The sequence below is a fragment of the Megalops cyprinoides genome, chromosome 5 (assembly GCF_013368585.1).
Source record: "Megalops cyprinoides isolate fMegCyp1 chromosome 5, fMegCyp1.pri, whole genome shotgun sequence".
In the NCBI taxonomy this organism is placed as follows: domain Eukaryota; kingdom Metazoa; phylum Chordata; class Actinopteri; order Elopiformes; family Megalopidae; genus Megalops; species Megalops cyprinoides.
The window spans coordinates 6780983-6802099 of NC_050587.1; the positions used below are offsets into that span (position 1 = coordinate 6780983).

A 21117-nucleotide genomic window follows, 5' to 3' on the forward strand; every position below is an offset into this window, starting at 1 on the left:
CCGGATTATGGAGAGGAAAATGCATTCAGAGCAGAGAGCAAGTAGAAAAACATGAGAAACCTTGGCTTTCAGATGCAGGTCCCAGGAGCCTGTGCACAGATACTGTGTATGTTCTAAATCTTTTTCAGATGGACTCTTTGATTGTAGGGCACGCAGCGTGTGCTGCAGTGGGCTTTGCAGCTTGCCAGCAGGTCACCTGTCAGTGCCGGGGGAGGCTCTGGGCTTTGAGCTCCTCTGTGTGGGCCACAGATCCCAGGGCCGAGGGAAAGGGCCGACCTGGGGAAGGTAGTTGTGCGCTTGGCCTGCTGTAGGGGAGCGGGCAGTCTGCCAGCTCCCCTTCAAGTTGCGAGACCAGATGTTAGCTGTCAGGGAGCTCGCAGACCCTAATAAATTGAGTTACTGTAAATCTGTAGTAAGGCCAAGCAAACACCGTTTCGCCCCTACCTCCCTCATCGTCTCCGTAAATGTCCTGGAGGGTCACCGTGAGCCCGGGGGTTGCAGCAGAGTCACTGACCCTGACATTGTTCTAAATCCTACAAAAGAGCCCGGCCTCTATGTCTGCCTCCCACTCACTGCCCCACACTGGAGCTCACCTCAGAAACCATGGCCATGACTTCATGGCTTTTGATGATACAGAAAGCCACAGTCACCCTTCCTTGATCTCTCTCAGAGCAGTAACATGAACAGAAGTGGGCACATGATCAAAATGCACAGAAACTACATGTGCCAGTTTGATTTTCATTGCACTGAATGAACAGTCACGCATTTGTTTTGGGAAATTTTTTATAAGGAGAAGATGGTATTGCTAATTTCACTTGCACCAGATCTGAGCTTGAAATTAATTTTTAAGTTTGTTCAGAAAAGGGGAAGCATTTCAGAATGAAACCAGAGCAAGTGACTGATTGGACCTCCAAAGCACACACCGTTGGCCCTCACCAGGTGTTTTGTTGCTCTTTCCAGTTCGATAAAAAAATAAAGGTCAACCTCTTCATCATCCAAATGGGAATACAGCGGGGCATCTTTAATATGCATTTGAGGTCCACAAATATATGGAAAGTGCATTATCAGGCCCCGGCTTTAAGTGCAATAACACTGTTGATGCGAGCACTTGCAGAATGTCCGTTTGAATGTCCCAGTGCCGTCTCAGGTAGATTTATGCAGCCCCTGAGAGTGACTGTGATCTGGCAGTGCTCAGCTGTCTTTGAGGAGAATGTATGAAGTGAATCTCTTTGAACCTGCTTGTTGTTCTTTGGGGAGATCCCTTCCCTTCTTAAAACGCTGGACAGTAAATCTAAACCCAGCATAGTGTCACTTTAACTCCTAATCTCAGGGTTGGACAGAGTCTGGTGGGTATTATTGATCTTGGCTGGGGCCACTTGGTTTTCAAAAAGCATGACCTCCACAGCCGATGCTCTGGGCCATGCCACCTGTGATGATCGCCCAGTGAAACTGGGAGGCCACCCACCCCCATACATGTCTAAACTGTGTCTGTAGTGTAGGTCCTATAGTGCTGCTGCTCATGTGTCACTTATGTGCAAAATATGCAGGTGTTCAGCGCATGAACTCCATTCATGTTATTTCTTTGCTTAGCAGCTAATCCTGAAGGGGCCTTTCTTTGTTTATAGTGGAAAGTCCCCTGAATCCTCTATTAATTAAATGCATTTTATATCACATGATTCTGGTGTTCTTTATTTGAATCATTTTCAGCTTTATCAAAGATTTAACAGGAAACAATTGGAGAATTCACTTGTTCAGCTACTGAAAAGCTATTAAATTAAAAATGAATAAAATTACCAAAAATGGTTGCAAATCCTGTGATTGAAAGTACGTATTTGTTTTGCCTCTTTGAACACTTGGAACTGATTTCCTACAATGCTTGCAGTTTTAAAGGCACAGTCAGATTGCACCTGTCTCCCTTTGCGTATGCTGATCACTTCAGTCTCTTTAACTTTACAAATAACAAATGAAGGAGGATCAATTTCATGGTAAGTGCATCCCACGTTATTTAAACACTATCTTTTGTGGTGTATAGCAGACCATTTTCCAAGTGAGCGATAGCTTTACAGGGCAGCTTTTCAGACAGAGTAATTGGTTGCCTCTGATATTTGAGCTGATGTAAGGTACTTTCAGTCATTAGCTGTGCTCAGTGCTGTTTGCATGCCAGGACTTCCTTAGCTGTAAACACCGTGAAGGGAACGATGCCATGTCATACAACATTGTAAAATGAAGGCTCAGCCGATGAAATTATGATATGCATACATAACATAAAATGAATAAAAGGTATTGTGTGAATACATTATCTGTATCTTGATGGTGACGTTCCTTTAGAAGTCCAACTATGCCAAGGTCTCTGTCTAGGCATGTGCTGATGTTCTGTATTATGTGGGCTTGTTGAAGTGCAGGGGATATTTGTTTTACTGATTCTGTTTTAAATACCCCCAAAAGCCACTGCTGTGGATGAGCTCTCTGCCTCGCTCTTCTACGCACAGCAAGCAACAAACTAAGTGCTTCTCTCTTCTTGTTGTGGTTCTTTCAGAACAATTTGACAGTGGTTCATTGTTTCTTTACATGATGCTTGAAAATTAAAACAGTTGATACATTTTGTATAGCGCTGAAATTGCGACAGGTCACTTCCTGCAAATTTGAAATCATGAATTGCAGAGGAAGAGGAGCATTTGGCCAGAAGCCTAGCAACTCAACTTGTCTGATTGTTTGAAAAAAGGGAGGAAAAACATTCATATTTCTGCTGCATCCCAAACCGCCCCCTCACTGCTCTCTCTTCCCCCCTTCCCTGGAGGCCCCCTCAGCATGAATAATTTCCTGACATCATCGAGCGGGCCAGTGAGTTGGCAAACAGTACGGGGGGGTTAACATGTTCACTGTGGTACATCTTCTGTCCTTATTCAGTGTCTAGCAACCATGGCGATCTGTGACAAAATAAAAGCGCTGACTAAATAGGTTTCCATATTTGGTTGTCAATCACTTCAAGCATTTTAAGAGAGGCAGTGTTTTAACAGGTGATTATTAGCCAGCCAACAGCTGGTTCTGCTTTCTATGTTATCCACAGCTGTAACAAGCAGTCTAGACAACAGACTAATTATTATACTTATACCTCATATCTCATATTTGAGGTATATACCAGTTTTATATGCCATTTGCTATTTATTATGCTTTTTGCACTTCTGGTTAGATGCTAACTGCATTTCATTGGCTCTGTACCTGTACTCTGCACAAAGTTGCAATAAAATCTAATCCAATTTAATCCAATCTAATCCAATCTAATATAATCTAATATAATATAATCTTATAATTTAGCTATCTGGTTATTATTAGCCATCTACTGAATTACTGTATCACTAGGCAGCTAGCTAGCTGCACTATAGCAAGCTCTAATGCACAGATAACTTAACCTGATATCACCTGTAAGATGAATGAATGTCTACTTTGCTAGCTAGCTGTGTATTTATGCCTAAAGTATTCTTCTATGAAAGATGTTTGCGTCTGTTTTCCATTTTATGTTGGCAACACACAGAAATTGTTAGCATCATGTTCCTATTATACCCTACATTTTAATCAGTTCTTATATGATACACCTATAACAGTGTGAAGATATAGAGGTAAGAGTTGATCACTGGAATGAATGCCATTTTTATTTATTGGTTAGACAGATGTAGTGGGACAGAATAAAGTTTTTGCCCAGTGTTTTTTTGTGATGTCTCAGTGAAGACTGGTAGTATTCCATTACTGTTTGCTAAACATGTTGAAAACTGGGTGATCAGCCAGTGTCCAAAACAGCATGATGACCAGTGTGATATTGCCATTCCTTAGATTCACGAATGTTAGAATGCTTTAAGATGTTGACATCAGCTCCATTTAGGTCAAATTCAAATAAAGTAACAAAGTCATTGTGTCCTAACACCTTACACCTAACACATTAACAGTCATGACAACTTATAATTACACTGCTCACTTCAAGTAAAGTGACCTAAAACCAATGTGTCATTACGCATTAGAGTTTAAAGATGCTGACGTTAATGATAATCACATCTTTACCTCTTTACCTTGTAAAATAAAGAGAAAATAAATCCATCTCACACTGGTAGTCAACTAGATGCTTTTTTATTTGTTTTTAATGTAAAACTTTTTTTTTTCCATACCGAGCAGAAAAAGTAGAACTACACATACAATCAGTGTTTTTCAGTTTGGTTGCAAGCAGCTGGTACCAGACATTTTACATTAATTGGTAAGTAAATGCTTTTTTTTCAAGTTCAAGGCTAGGAATAATATTTCCCCCTGCAAACTGAGAGGACTGTTTTTTTCTGTCTTTTTCTGCATCCTTAAATTAAAATAAAACAATAAAAACAAGGTGAAGTTATGCATTTGAAGGAAAGATTGTGAGCACCCACTTCTTAATTTTGGTATTAATTTATGTTTTTTCTTTGATTTAAGGGCTCTTCTTATGTTTCCTAGCTAATCCAAACAGACATATCTGAAGTGAAGTTTTGGCATTGGCATTCCTCTTCTTAGTAGAAAATTCCATCACACCCACTTCAATTCCCTTTCTTCTTGGTTCAGTGGGTTCTGAGTATCTTAACTAATTTTGCATCAGGTGCCCTTTCACAAAAGTTTAGATGGGTTAAAAAAAAGAGCAACAGCAATAGATAGCTCGCTGTTATGTCTGTTTTGATTCACTGGGAAACATAAGGAGATCGATTTTTTTTTTCTTGCAAAAGTGGCCGCAAAAAGAGGGGCTATCACATTAAAATCAAATTAAGGTGCCCAACATGTAAAAAGCGAACGCATTTGACATTGTGGTCAGTACAGACGGCTGTAGATGGCAATATTAGGCTATTTTCGTCAATACACTCCAGCTAGCTAGCTGCGTAATCTGAGGCTTGTCCCACCTATTAGCTCCATTAGCTAGCTTACCTGGTCAAACGATTGATGACAAACGTACTCCTCTCTGTCAGTTTATAACAGCCAGGATATGAACATACAATCTTCAGGCAACCATCATCTCCAGTCACCCCTGTTTGAAGCTTCAGATACATTTTCAGCTGTATCCATTTATTTCACATTGGGTATGAACACCCTCTAATGACTTTGTAACATGTGATTGATCCTTTCATGGTCTGCATGTCCATGGCTGTTGATACACCCAAATGAATCAGCCAATTTTACAAGATGTGGGAAAAAAAAAACAGGGAGAAACTTACCAAATCAGATTTGTCTTGTGGAGTCTGAAATGTACTGTAGTGACCTCAGCTGGCCCTGAGCCTTGCTCTGTAAATCAACAGATGTAATGGTAATCTTGCTGGCCAAAGAGCAGCTGTACACTCTCAACACACTCCCCTCTCACTGCCCAAAGCAGGCTGGCTTTAGATGGATGTCCAGAGACGTATGGCAAATCTGCATTTGCTGCATCAGCGGGTACTGTCTAACAGGAGCAAGTCATGTCTATGCTGGCGTCTATAAGTAACTGCAACCCCCCCCCCCACCACCACCACCACCACCACCACCACCACCACCACTTCCATACATTTCATTCATGCTACCTTCTCAGCATAATTCACAGTCATTTGCATAGAAAGCAATGTAAATAAATGTATAACCAAAATAAAACAAATAAACACTTAATGCTATTCACTGGCTGTTAGAATCAAGATTGTGTAATTTTGTAGTGTGGTCCCAGACAGGGAAATCTTAATCAGCATTTTTGGCACACTCTGGATGCTTGGCTCAAAGGAGGCTTTGTTTTATTGTTTCAGTTTTTTTCTTTCAAAATGGTTCTTGCTCTTGCGGGGCATTTTTTGCATGTCAGTGAAAACCCCTCAGAATTCTATAGATTTGGCACGTTGAGCTGCCCCCACAAACCCTGAAAACAGAGATGGGATCCCATCCGCAGCCAGACAGCAGCAGAACCTCCTGTTTGAGGAATGTTGGTCCTACAAGCCTAGGTTACTATGCCTGATAACATCCAGGAGCAGCACTCTGCAGGATATGTGTTACAGGCCTTCCCCTTCCTTTTCTTTTGTTTGACTTCACTTTCCTACCATCAGCTGTCAGTGTGTGAAATGTACTGAATAACAATGCACTGCATCTCCTCACCTGTGTCCTGCTGCACAAATAGCAACCGGATGAAACTGTGTTGAGATGTCTGTCATTATGGTTTTAAAAGACAGCCCCAAAAGACAAAAAGGTGAATGTTTTCAAAGGTCGGTAAGAATGTAAACAGCAATGGTGGCCCACGCTGTAGGTGGTCACCTCATGCCTGATCATGTGGCCGTACTCTCTCAGCCGTGAGCTTTTCTACATGGCAGTTACATCCCCTTGCACACGAGTCCCTCATCATGCCACTGTCATTTCCTTTTTGTTTGTAATGTGATGCAGCTCCCCTGAAAACAGCCAGGCTTTGGTATTCCTGCAGACAGCACACAGAAAGCATGGCTGGATTGTATGAGAGAGGTGGGTAGGTCACAGTGTGAATAGGTGCAATTCTGCACCTAAGCGTAGTAGTAACAAGCAAAAAAGACATGTGCTTTGTTTTGTTTTGTTTAGTTATCACACTACCAGCTCTGTTCCTATGGGTGGATTTTTGCCAGCATGCTAGGTGTTATAGAATGGCTTCCTGACATGGACACATCTTCCAGAGACATAATCACTGGGTCCAAATGACCAGGAAAAGGCCAGACTGGGTGGCCAAGTGGTCATCTGAGAAGCCATCTGGCTGCATGTTTGAGGGACTGTAAGGCATGGCTGTTAAGCAAGCCCAATTGTTCGTGGGAGTTAATCCCAGAGAAATGAGCATCTCCTAGTTCATGCAGCAATTCTTCCCTTGCAGGAAAGGTGGAGAGGAAGTGGACTGACATGAGGTGAGATGCAAGGGACTGATCAGTGTTTAAATTCCTGGAGTCATGGAAAAAGAAAGTGAATTTAATTTTGGATAGATGGAAATGTTCAGCCCCAAGCAGTTGACTTGAATTTAAACACTGGGTGATACGAGCCTTACCTGTCAGTGGGTAGAGATTTGTGTTAATAAAGCCCTTGGAAAGGTTCGTCCAATTTGGCCTTTAAAGCTAACAGTTTCCTTACCCAGAATGCAAGGCTATAGAGCTCCACACTCAAAATGATTTGATGTGTAAGCATTAAAAAGTGTGGTCCCAATTTTCTCTTCTATTTGCTTGAACACCTCGGAATGTGTTTATGTAGAGTGTAACTGAATGCAGAGGGTTTGTGTGGATGGGGTGGGGAGCTGGGTGTGGACCCAGACAGGAAGGTGTAGCTTCCCTGTTTCGACAGGGTGCCAGTGCAAGCCCTGAGCCAGAGGAGGGCCTGTAGCCAAAACCAGTGTGATGCAGGTCTGAGGAGGTTCATGTTTTCCAGACATATTCACTGACATTGTGAAGGCATTCTTTTTTGCAGGCTCCAGCCTTATTTGACTGGGGTGGTTTCATCTGCTGTGACGCTACTGTAGCACAAGGGTTATCCAGTCACACTTGTAGAAGCAGAGGATCCTTGAGAAGCTAGATGAATCTCATCTTCATATTGTTTGTTATGGTCAGTCTGAACAAACACATTTAAACCCATCCCCATGTGTGCTGTGCTGGGACTGAACACCGCCTCTGAAACTGGTTGCTCGGGGATCTGCTGTATATCAGCTATGCTAATTACTTTGCTGTGTATTAGCTATGTTAATTACTGTTTGTTAGCCATGTTAAGTACTCTGCTGTGGATTAGCTATGTTAAATCTATAAAAATGTAGTAATAATTGCTGTAAATGTCTGGCTGAGCAGCTAAATCTGATTCATGTTGTTTTAGAAGTTGCATGGTGCCATGCTATGGATAAGTAAATAAATGTAGTAGTTTTGTAGAGTTACCTGTCACACATATATACATCATACATTTTTAGAGGGAAAGTGTTTTTTGTGAAAACAGTGGCTAGGGTGGTCCTTTGACTGATCCCTTACAAGACAGTACAGTCTATAAGGTCAGTCTAACAGCTTCCATCATGTGTCTCCATCAAGACAGAATGAAAGGGCTAGGGGTGACCCTGCTCACTGCTCCTTATCAGCCAAATGTCAGCTATGACCTCTAGCAGAAGGCCCTGAGCCAAGCTTACCCTGGGCAACCTTGAGTAACATGGTCTACTTATTGGATTGTAGTTGTGCATGACGTTGGCCTTCTGTTGTGTGCTGTACCTGACAGGGAGGAACATGTAATCTAACCAGTATCAAACTGTCATGAAGAAATCCTGTATCTCTAGTGAAAAAAGCCTTCATGTTCAAAAAACTCTGGCCTCTCTATAGTACTACTTAAAAGTTTAAAAAGATAAAAGAATACATCTTACTTGCATGTATAAGTTTAGAATGTAAAGCATTATGTTAGCATTGCATTAAGGATTTGTGTACACATTTGTTGGGTCCATATTTGCCACAGACCTTTAGAAAGGAATCTGATCTGAACCTGATCTAATCTGAATTGGTTCTGTCTCATGTGTATTTAACCACCTTTTGTCAATAATGAAGGCGTACCGTAACTCAACTGGGGTTTTAACTTCCATGTTTCTTCAATGCACACAACATTTGTAAATGTCAGGGGGTATTTTTCATGTTAAATATGTGATGTATACAGATGATGAGTTTACATATAATGTTGCCTGGTTTTGTTTTGTTGGCCACAATCTGAAGTCTAAAAATCTGTTGTTAGTGTATTGTCATTCCAGTGCCCAGCCTTCTTTGGAGTGCTCTGGCTAATGGTTTATTTCTTACATTTTCTAGAATATGCACCTAATAAGCTTTACTTCATTATACCCAGAGGAAAGTGGTGTAGTTTAGTAGTGTTTTTTTCTCCTTTCACAGCCAGCCATCATGTGTTGGGATGTGGTCATAATGCAGCAGATATGGTGATAGCAGTTTTTTCTTGGCCACTAAAGGTCAGAGGTGAAAGTTCTCTGTGGGAGTCCAGGGTCAAAGGTGCAGTTCTCCATAAATCAGGAATCAGGTGTGGGGAAATACAGAAGCAGCCATGGTTCTGTCTCCAGAAATTTGGATGGTGCTTTAGCTCTGTCTAAAGTCAAAGGTCAAGGTTGTCCTGACACCATTCTGGCCTCTGGTCATCAGGTATTTGGGTTCTGCAAGACTGTTTAACAGGTCTAGCATTCCCATATTTTGTTACCACTATTTTTGCTTCTCAAGAAGAATAGATCATGGCTTCTTCATATGCACCTTGTCTAAAAATACAATGTCAGTAGTCAATAAATACACATCTTATCCCCAGCTTCTGTGTTATAAGTGTAGTGGTGGGAAAGAAGTGATTAGGATTATACATAGCAAGAATTATACATACACAACTAATTTTACTGTGTTTCTTTAAGCAGTAAACAAGGCATTTTGTGTTGTAGCCCTGTGCAAACAAAAATATGTGAGAGTCTCAGTTTGCTTGTTTTCCAACTTGTGTGTTCCTCTAGGATCTGACACAGAATATTGAGAATAACCTTTCTGACAACAGGAGAATGGATTTTTGCTGATTTCCTAAGACCCTAAATTAGCCAGTTCAGATCAGTGGAAAGCCTCCTTTCCAAGGTTCTTTCTGTTTCATATATTTGTGGCTCTGTTTGTACAACTTGGGGAATGAACTTTCCCCCTGCAGGCTATTGCTGAGGCAGTGGAATGCAAGGACTGGCAGTGATCAGTAACTGTAGAGGCAAGAATGTTTTGTTTTTATTTTGCAATGTATTTTTAAAATCTGTTAATTAATAAAACATGGATTTTCTATGCTGAAATGGACTTGGTACTACTGTAGCATATGGTATTGTTTTGTGCTGCTTATTTAAGAGTGTTTATGAAGGTTAGAGAGGAACTGAAGGAGCAGTGAAAATGGAATATGCTGTTTCTTACCTTCTAGTGTGGCGGGCATGCCCATTGCAAAGACATTAGTTTCACTGCGGAGAAATACCCATTTATTTCCAGGGGATAGCAGCTCTTGCTTTGTACAGGTCACACTCTAACCGCAGGACTTGATGTTGCCCCTCATTAATGCATGTGAACAATGGACATTTCATTTCTAATTCTCTGCACCATGTCTGGCTATGACATTAACCTTTTAGTGAATTGTTGATAGATTTTGTATTGTAAAATTATTGTTTAGCAAGTCTCCTCACTGTATTCCCCAGATGCATTGTAAAGCTGGTTACCTCCCTTGTGTGTATTATATATGTGTGTGTTATGTATTTGTTATGTGTTAAACTTGTATGTGTTATTAATCTATACACACACACACAAGTTTATAAAGAATGAGTCTTTAACAATGGACATTTGTAAGATGACAGAGGAAAATATTCTGGACAAAAGATTCTGGACTGCAGTAGGTTGTTCCAGCAAAAGGATTTCCAAAGCTTGTGTTTTGTTAGTTCTAGTTATTAAAACAAATGAAGATGTTCCCATACTGATACATAATGTAGTGGAGTAAAGGATGTCTTGTCTGATGTCCTGTATGATTAAGTGTGAGCTACTCCTTTACTTACTCAACTAATAGCTTGACACGTTTAGTCATTGCAAAATAACTGATTAGGTGAGTTACAGTGTTTTATTTCCTCTGATGACATTAATTCATGTAACTACTGTGTGTTGTGATATTGTAGGTGTTTCATACATCTCAATAACAAGAGTCAAACTTTAATCACCACTGAAAGACATGAAAGTCCTTTCACAGCTGTGGAAATGGCTCGATTAGCCTAATGTGCAGTAGTGAAATGAAGTGAGACCTGTAGTGGGGAGGAAGAGCCATGTTTCCTTCAGATGCCTTTTATGTAGCAGATGGTTTTGTTTTGCGCTCATACAACAAACCGCAAACACATTCCAATAAATCATGTGGTGAATATTAAGCTAACGTGATCCTTATAATCAACTGTTGATAACAGCACAAGGCCCAGAATCTACATTATGTTTTATTATTTCTATTATTGGGTTGTTTTTTTAGCTGCCTTATCCTTTTTTTCCTTCAGTGTGTGAACTTCCAGTCATTTCTCTTCATCGGTCCCTGTTGAGTTGAGGATTTTGCAAAGCGTTTGTCCAATGTCTTTGAGTGACTTGTAACGATTGTTTATTGTGTATGGAAAACTAATTGGGGCGGCAGGTTGCTTCTCCGCTCTCCTTTCATGATGTTTCCATTTGACAGTTTGAGGCCTTTGGTCTCTGGGGCTGTCAATTCCATTCCATTTCCCAAGCAAGTGATCCATCCACAAACATCCAGAGCAGGCAAGATCTGCCAAGCATGTCACCAAATAAAACAACATACTGGCTCCTTCATTTTTATCAGGAGGGACATTTGTTTGGACAGGGTTAGAACTGCAAGAAAGGAGGGCTGGAAGGAACATGGATATTGTTCTGATTATTTATTTTTCCCTTTTCTCTTTATCTAGATAAAGAAGTATTTTGAATTGGAACCACTGGCACGAGGGAAGAGTTGGATTCTAGAAGCCAGTTCAGTGGACAACATGGAGGCTGTGAGGGAAAGTTTCAGCCAGCTGATCAGCCTGCTGGAGGAGAAGGACATGGAGCCAGGCAGGATATGAATCAACATAAACTACAGCCCAAACACAAACTGTCAGAACACAGCTGGCATCTCACTCTGCTCTTTCTGTTGTTGCCAGTGGGTGTATCAACATGGTCTTAATAGCAGAGCAAGTGACTTTATTGGCCATAAATGGTAGTCAGTGACCATATAGAACCCTCTAGGAACAGCATAGATATCAAGTTCAGTTCCCTTAATATGATCATGATCATTAAAAAATGCAAGTTGTAAAAATGACTTATTACTGACATATTGTTTACTGCTCTATGTGCCATTTTATTGGAATGCCATGGGTAATTCAATTACAGGGACATTTTGGTACACTTGTCGTCTTCAATACATATGTAGTTGCATATTGCTACTGAATAGTTCATTTTTCAAAACATACTGTATACGTGATATTTAGAATGACTGGAAAGCATGGTTGTCAAGTACATCAGTAATTTATCCTGATAACATGGAATGTTGTAGTGACACAGGTTTGTTGTCGAAGGCCTTAAATCACATGTTTTAAAAAGTCAGTTTTTATCTTTACATACAGTACAAAGGAGGCTCTCCTGTTTAACCTCCATAAAGAGGAAAGACACATTAAAACACATCAGAACAGACGAAGGTGGGATGCCGAACTGTCCAAAAACAGAGAGGTTTGACTTAAGGCAAGTTCTTCCTGGTTTGCCACAGGAGTTCACTGAAATGCATGTTGGAGCACAAAGCATGAACTGTACAGACTGTTTCAAAGTGTGTGGTTTTTTTTTTTTTTAACAAAGAAGAAAAATTATAAAAATAAGGGATGATTTTCAGCCATGATGCTATCAACTCTCTATTACTGATAGAAATTTGTTGGATTTCAATTAGTCTCTGTCATTGAGGTGTTTTAAATTTATAGAAGCTTCCAAGCAGTGCAAATTGTCTGTCCTGAAAAAATAAGTGTAAAAGTTAGACCCAAAATAAATACAGAGCTCTGTTCAGTCTAACTACAGTGTGCTTTTCCATACCTTTGAGTAACACATTTAAGCAAAATATACATTTTTTTCTGTTCTGAAACTATCTTCATTAATGTTAGTTACTGTAGAGCTCATGGTTTTTTCAGTATCAATGAATGCAGCACTTGCTGGAATTGCAGTATATCCTGTTCAGTGGACATGAGCTGCACATATTAAGCTGTACAAATTTACAGAACAAACTTTACAAGCACATTTTCTTGTAAAGTTTCTTTAGCTCACCTATTTACACTATTGTTTGATGTTTGTTTTGGTTGATGTCCTTTGTGTTGTTGTTGGTTGTGAATGTACTTTACAAACTTGTGACTGCCCATGGCATATCTCTCTGTGTGGAATACAAACACTATCAATCAGCAGTGGTGACACTTGTGCCTCAGCAGTGTGCTGTCTAATACCCTAGTTTCTTCCAGCTGTTAGGTAGGTCTGTCACATCTCCCCACTGCTTGTATCCTTATGCTCCAGAGGAACTATTTGAAATGGCGTTACAACGTTTTGTCAACAACAGCGAGTATAAGCATCTCAAGTCCTCATTTTCAAACATTTTATGTGCTACAAGTGTCCCAAAGTGATCAGCCCAAACTGTTAAACAATGACAAAAAACAATTTCTGCATTCACTACTTCTTAGAGTATGCTTGGTGCATTTGCTGTATTTATAGAATCTATCAAATTTTTATACCCTATTAGCCAACTCAGCTGCCTTTTTTGTAATTCATTTATAAGAGCAAGGAATTTGTACATTTATTACAGGTAGTCTTGTTAGATGACAGGGCATATGCCTGTGTTTATACTGGAAAAATCTATATTTAGCATTTTATTTTGGTGGGTAACTAATAGTCATTCAGCTATTCTGCTGTGTATATGTGTAATTTATACATGATTTCCATTGTCCAATAATGACAATAAAGGCTGAATAGTGGACTTGGATGGCTTTTTCCCCATTTGTCATTGAGAGATGTGAAATTATTATGCAGCCAATGAAGAGAATTCCAGGTTTTCATAAAATCAGCTCAGGATCTCACAGTGTTTATCAATGATGAGAATTAAATATTGGGTTTATATACACTTAAAATTAGTTTTATTTTTATATGCTTGTTCCTCAACTGTACATTTACATTTGCATCAACATTACTTGTATTTAATCACAAAATATTTTTAACACTCACTGTGATGTGTGTTTTAAGACATACTGCATGGTAGTTTTACATGTAATGCTGTATACCATAGTTCATGCCTGCTCAGTTAAGGGCCTATACATGTACTGCTGGTAAAATATAATTTTCCATGGATTTAATTTTAAATTCCACTGGTGTTCATGAGCCTAGGGAAAGAGAAAGTGACATTCTGCATTGTTTCACATGACATCAATAGAAGCTCTTAATGAACTAATAAAGTAACAGAAAAGAGGTGAGCACATTTCTCCTGAATTGCAAATGTATTGCTCTGAAGTTGGGAATCCTCCGTGTTTGCATTAGAACCTATTTTTCTGTAACAATTTCCACTTATTTTCACTTGTCACATCTTACTGTACAGCTACACAGTATCTGGCAGCCGTTGATTGTCTTTATTCATTTATTAGAGGAAGTCTTGTGCTGCCAACACATCTGAATGGGCATTTGTGACAGGAAAAATAGAAATGGTCAAATAAAGATCTGTTCTATTCTGTTATGTCAGGTTTGGTGGCGTTAATGAATGGGGGAAAACTGTGGTGTACTTAATATTAAAATTATAAACCATTCAGAAAACAATTTTTAAACCTCTATGAAAACACAATTGTGACCTGTAGAGACCACCCTAACACAATAATAATTTATGCTGTTTCTTTAATAGCAGTAACTTCTCTTTTACTACGTAAAAATGGTAAAACCTACAACTATTTAACTGTTATAATTTAATTATGATCACTTGAGCCATCGCTTTAACTTAGAGTTCCAGTGTTTTATTGTCACAGTGTTCTTCCATGAATACAGGCTGAAAGCATCCCCTGAACAAAAGCACACACATCCAAAGAGACCATTGCTGATGTCCTCTCAGCGTGGCTTGCTGATGGTGTGCGGCGTTCTCAGCAGCCAGCCACCCTCACTGCTGTTAGATTCGGCAACAACGGAAGGGCAGCAGATGTTCCCCTGACAGCCAGCTGGTCTCCATGATCTCGCTCTTATCTGGGACCCTTTTTCACCTTCCCTCTGAGGAGTCCCACTGACAGCAACACTGTGCCGTGAGGAGATGCTTTCAGTGCGCAGGGTTAGAAACAAACCAGCGCAGCCACATCCTGGCCTGGTGCAGCCCACCCCGCACGTGGGGTCCCACAGCGCTGCCAGGGATGCTGCTGTTTGGACCTTTGTTTCTTTTGTGTTTTTTGGGATAGCAGCAAATGGAGCAAATGCCCCAACACTAGAGTGAGGCGTTTCCTATGTGTGTCAACAGTCACATCTGGCCAAATAAACATGATTTGAAAGCCAGAGGTGATGTCAGCTGCGAAGCACTGAGCAGATCCAATCACTGCTGTGTCACTGTAGCAAATCACCTGTTCCAGTTTTTATAGGATGTTTTTTGGCTTCAGAAGCAGATCTGTAAATGAATTGTTATTAAAAATTAGGTTTGTAAATCTCTGCTGACGATGACCAAATACATGGAGCTGTTTCAAATAAACAAAACATAAAACTGAATGTTTTCCACTGATATGCAAGTAATTTATTTTATTGTGGATTTTAAAATATAACAGACCCCTAAATTCTGCTGTCATATGTTTTAATCATAGGATTCTTGCAGTAGAGGTATGTATTTACATTTGTGTTTTGTGACAATATAATAATAAAATGAAGTTTTATTCCCATTAGTATTTCACAGTTATACTTTTAGGTATGATTTGTTGAATTCAACTAAATTTTGTACCATGAAGCATAGGGTAGTAGCTCTACTGTATAGTAAATACACATTTTAAGGTAATAAGCTTGCTTACTTCTGTCACTGGGGAAAATAATCACTGAACTTATTACCAGACTCTACTGAAACCTTTCCTCACACCTATGAGGATGGAAGCCAACTTACCTCCTTATCAAGTCTTTCATCTGTCTGTCACTGCCTAACAAACAGGTGTTTGCAGGTTCATTCATGCAAAATCAAATCAATCTAGGTGTTTTTCACAACAAAAGTATCAGCTTGTTTTAAAAATTCATATTTAACATTTGGAAGTGGAGCACTGTGGGATACATTTCTCTGTAAACTAAACCACCGAAAACCCTGGTTATATACAGGCCTGAGAAAAATTAAGAATGGGTGCCATAGTGCAACAACCTTAGCTGTAGGTAACATAATGTGGAGCAAAAGCCTCAGGTGCGTTTGGATTTCTTTCTGTCTGTGTTGACACCTTTCTAGCGCTCACCCTGTCTTTACTTCCAGGAATGCAGGAAGCTGGTCCCACCAAGGCTGTTAATGAGGGAATTGGCTGCCCCTCCTCCCACTGCCAGTCCTCTAGCTGAGTGCTGATTCACCAACAGACACAACATTCTCAACACCTCAAAACAACAACAGTGCCGGGCAGAGACACAGTCAGCAATGGGAGCTCTTCATTAAGGCGAAACATTTCTTTGTGCTCGAGAGAGCCAGTGGCGTTATGTGTGCAGTTCCAACCCTACCTCTTGCCAACCGTGTCCCTGCTGAATTAGAAAAGCAAAAACAGAATCAGTCATGCCAACCAAATCCAGAGACCACGTTAAAAAAGTTGAAGCAGAGGTTGGCACGTCAGGCCCCTGTCATGTTTTCAGCTTATACTATGGTATAGCTAACTCTTAACAGGGAGATGTTGGGCTGGTATGGGATTCATCCTAAACTCTGTAGGGTCATTTTAATGCTCGGCATGCCATTTACCAATGAAAGAAGTTTCCTGAGTCACTCTCGATTTCAGACTGTGTGTAGTAGGATCATTTCCCTGTGGCTGAATGCCAGCAATGCGGGGAAGAAGCGCAGCCTATAATCCATTTGTATACTGATAGCATTGTGACTGTCAAAGCCCTGCACTTGAAGCACTTTAAGAGAATTATCACAAAGTCTTTTAAAATGAAGCAATATGTAAACTTGGCAATAATAACCTGACACTGATTACCATAAAATAGCGCATCGGAGGGATATGTGTATACCAGTCTGGTGAGAATTAAATGTGTCAGTTGCTAACAATCAAGTAATCTGTGTGTATAGAGATGTGGACAAACATAACTGAAAGTGCTGTGAAAACTGCTAATATTGTGCTGATTGCTGAAGACTTGAAATCTCTATCAATCTGAGAGAATTTTTCTTCATGTGTGTGAATATGTTCCGTTAACATGATCAGACCAACGCAGACTCTCCATGGTGTGCATGAGGACAAACATAGGGAAGGGGTTTACTGTTTGAAGTTTAGACCTTCATTTTGTGTGGAGGAATGGGGGATACTGCAGCCAGTTTTAAAATCTAAAAACTGATGAAGAACACCATCTGTAAGCGCTAAAAATGGCTTAAATTGGTCACTTGGAACAAATTATACTGCATGGAAATTGAATTGAATTTGAATGTCAAAAACCAGCTCCCAGGTTTTTCTTTAACTTTTTTTCTCCATTTCTTATTTCTTTTTCCATTGTAAATAGTTACTTAAAAGTCTGTCTGTGCTTATTAAGAGCTCTTGGTAGTAGAAAAGATTATCTGTGGAGTTGGAAGATGGTAAAGTGGACAAGAGTTGAATGAGAATAATGCAGGCTAGAACAAACACAAATAAGTATAGGGACAGGTTTGAAGTGCTGTTGTGTTCGTTCCTCAGTACTTTATGCATCCTCTATCACACAGCATGTGTGACCTGTAGCACTCGCTTCTCTATTTTTGCTCCAGTGTGTCAAGATAACAATATTGCAGTGTAACAGCTGAGAAAAACAGAATGTCCAGAAGCAAAGAAAATGGGTGAAAGTGCGGCAAACTTGATCTGGATGGTTCCGGGAGACGGACCGAGGTAGAGCAGGAAAGAGTGTCCAAGCTGCTGTCCTGCCCAGACAAAATCTGAGTGACACTGAAAATTGGAAAATTGAAATTCAAATGGTCATGCTCACCAGAAGAAGGAGCCAGCCAGCAGCTTATGCTCTCAGAGTGGAACTCATACACATGGAGGTGATTTATTGATGAAATTAAAACATGAAGAATAAGACATGAACCCGTTCTCACTGCAGCAGGAATGGCTCCGTACAGTTTACACTTTTCCAGTTTTGTCAAAAAGGGGTAACAACATGTGTGTTCAAACACACAACAGCTAATGCATCAATCAGCATTGGACAGTAAATAGTAAACGACCCATTTACATTTGACTTCAAAACAGCACAGCCTTTAGATGCTGTCATTGAGGACCATGGGCCAAGACCTGTAGGTGGACCTCTCCCCCAATCCAAACAGTTTACAGTGGAAAGCAATCTCTGTGACGGCATGCTGTGGGCAGAGTTTAGTGCTTCAACACAAATGTTTTAAGCGCAAAAGAGAAAAATGACTTTTTTCAAAGGCAGAGTATACAAGTGATTTCCGTCCAGGGAAAACACCTGTGTTTGGATTGCGTCATTTTGAATTGGGTTGGTTTGGCTGATGTGGGAGCCATATTTGGTCACCATCAGAACAGGATATGAGGTGGAATATCAGCACCAGTGCCCCAGTTTCCTATTATTTTGTGTGACGTCACAAGTGAAGTGCATAGGGAGAGTTCTTGCAGAGGGATAGGTTACAGGATTGGGATGGACGTGAACTCAGAGGACATTAAGAGTCATGGTCAGTTAATAGGAATGGCGTGAATAAGACAGTCAGTGAAAGGCTTATATAAATAGAAGTTTAATAACCAATGTTTGGGAGGGCAAGAAATTTCTTTACCCACTCCCACTCTCCCAAAAACCAACCCCAAACCAGTAAATTGTGTTTGTAAATGGCCTACTAACCTCCCCTTCCCATTGCATGAGCTGTCTGTGAATCCAACCTCCTCCCTTTTTTCTGCCCTCTGCTCTTCTCCTCCTACCCGACCCAATCCTGGGGAGCATTCAAGGATCTTCTGCCTGGCTTTGGCCCTCTCCCCAGCTGGACGCAGGGCTCTGCTGTCCTCATGCTTTGGTCAGGACCAGTCCCTTCTACTCCAGATGGGGCATATCAGTGTGGGCCTCTCAGCGCTGTCCTATGGCCACACTGATATGTTTGCCTCCCTGACAGACTGGACTCCAAGTCAGCCCAAAGATCCCCGAAGACCTGCTTCATGTCATGTCATACTGAACCATTTCGCTAATGAATACTCTGAAATTCATTTGAGGAATCTTGGAATTCCGCATCCCTTGTGACTGAGGTTTCAAGGTAAAATTATGTGGAAAATATAATGTAATATTCACCAAAACAGGTTTTATTAAACAGAAAACTAACTTTGACAGTTCTATGCTCAATATAAAAAAATCAAAGATTGATCCCAAAATACATATTTATAAAGTGTATAACAAAAAGAAATGAGGTGTGACCAAATCACAAGGGTGTGACCAACTACAGTGTTATAGCCCAAGGGTCCAACTCAGTGTAATACATACAACCATCACATTAAGGCAACTGGAAAAGGCAACCAGTAAGCTCCAGTCCAAGTGGTATTTGACATTAATTAATCTCTAGATTTGAAGATGATACATAGTAACTGATGAGCAAATCTTTCCTCATATTCCCTCTATCAGTTACAATTATACATTTCAAAGGGTCTGCAGTTCCATGCGATTTTAGGGCTGAACCATCTCATGACTTACAGAGGTGGGATTCTCCCTGTGTGGTGTCTACTGGGTGACTTGTCTATATTTACACATAGTGCACTAATAAAGGTTTTTGTGCTTCCATTACAGCAGTGAAGCCATGGTGTGCTCCTTTGCGTTGACTTACCCAAACGGCTCCGGTCTGTTTGTGCGCCAGACATAACCGCAAGAGAGAGAACAGCTGCTCATTTAAAAACAGTAATCTGTCTGGGAATCCCTCCGTTCCATAAAATACCTGAAATTCTTGGGAGGCTGTGATCAGTGGCTGCATCCATTCATTCTCTGATGTACGCGGGATGAAAGGGGGAAACAAAGTGATGAGAACTTCTAACCAACAGAGTGACAGGAGAAATAATGCACATGACACTAATGGGAACTCATTACAGGCTTTGGAAAACCTAGTGGTTCGGCATCAATTTCATTTCACAGTTGAGAAAGATTTCTTTAACAGCCTTTAAAAGATATTTGGAGAAACACTGCAAAAAATTGTCCACTGTTTGCTGTATTAATCAAGTGGTGGACTTCAAAGAGTAAAGTTAAAACAGACCATGCATTCTTTTATCAATACATATACACAAGTAAAAACAATAAACATACATGTATGGGAGCCAGAAAAAATCTCAAAACTAAGCGATATTAATCTTAGCATAGACATCCTTGTGGGGCAAACAGAAATATTACAAATATTACAAATTTTTATACTGTAGTGAGTGTTTTCATTGATTTTGATGGTTAATTAATGAATGAACTAATTAAATTTGATTTTATTATTATTATTATTATTATCATTATTATGGTGATAATAGTTGTAATAATAATAATAGTAACAATTTAACAATAATAACAATAATAAAGGAGCAAAGTGTCCCTTTCATGTGTCTGTCCAGTTGACATCTATACAGAGCTGGTCAGCCGGGGTGTGTCAGTCTGTTTCTCATACACAAGATTAAGTGGCAAAAGTGACATCCAAGACCAATCGGCCCACCCAGGCGCTGCGCGGTGGGAGGAAAGGCTGTCAGAGCGCCCCTTTGGAACATTAATCTTCCGCCTCTTTCACCGCTGCCTCCACACATCTCCTTCAGGCGGGACAGGGTCCGGGACTCTGCTTTTCTCCTTTAGCAGCCATTGATTAACTCTTTCTGCGCGCGGCCGTGTGAGCGCCTGCCGCACGGGCGGATCCGCGGGCCCGGGCCCCGTTGCTGCAGAGGACACGCGAGTTGTGGGCCTGCTACAGGCACAGGGCCCTGCTGCAATACTGAGAAACCGCTTTACTTTGGGGGGCTTGGCCACAAGAATCACTCTCTGTATTCAAGCATTGCAAACATTTTTTTTGTTTTTATTTTTTATGTATTTATTATTAAATGTTATATTCAGAATCATTACACTGAATGCTCCCATGCAACTAACATTTTACACGCTTGACCAACCTTGCATTTGGTGTACCTTCTGTTATTTTAACAAAAAAGCTAAATGTATTTTACACAGAAGCATTAATGATTAGTCTTGCAGATTACAAAATAAAAAAAGAACATTATGCTGAGATTTTGTGTTGAGTGATGAGATTTTGTGTTGAGTGATGATGATGATAAACTAAAAAAAGAGATATTTTTCACTAGCACGGGTCAATTTATTTAAAAGGTCAACTGATAAATAAAATGAATAAACACATTTCCATTTCCTAAAAAGTCCCAGGCACTCGTGAAATGGGGACACATGTCTCCTGATTGCACAGAACACAACAGATTTCATGTCATACCATATTTCCACAATC

At 40.3% G+C, this 21117-nt stretch overlaps 1 protein-coding gene across 1 annotated transcript in view; it reads left to right on the forward strand.

Moving 5' to 3' along the window:
• Nucleotides 1-11873, forward strand: part of arl15b (ADP-ribosylation factor-like 15b) — a 110456-nt gene extending 98583 nt beyond the window's left edge. The window contains exon 5 of the mRNA XM_036529699.1: nucleotides 11420-11873. Coding sequence (XP_036385592.1) covers nucleotides 11420-11572 — 153 coding nt within the window. The 3' untranslated portion in view covers nucleotides 11573-11873. The remainder of the gene's footprint in view (nucleotides 1-11419) is intronic.
• The last annotated feature ends 9244 nt before the right edge of the window (nucleotides 11874-21117 follow it).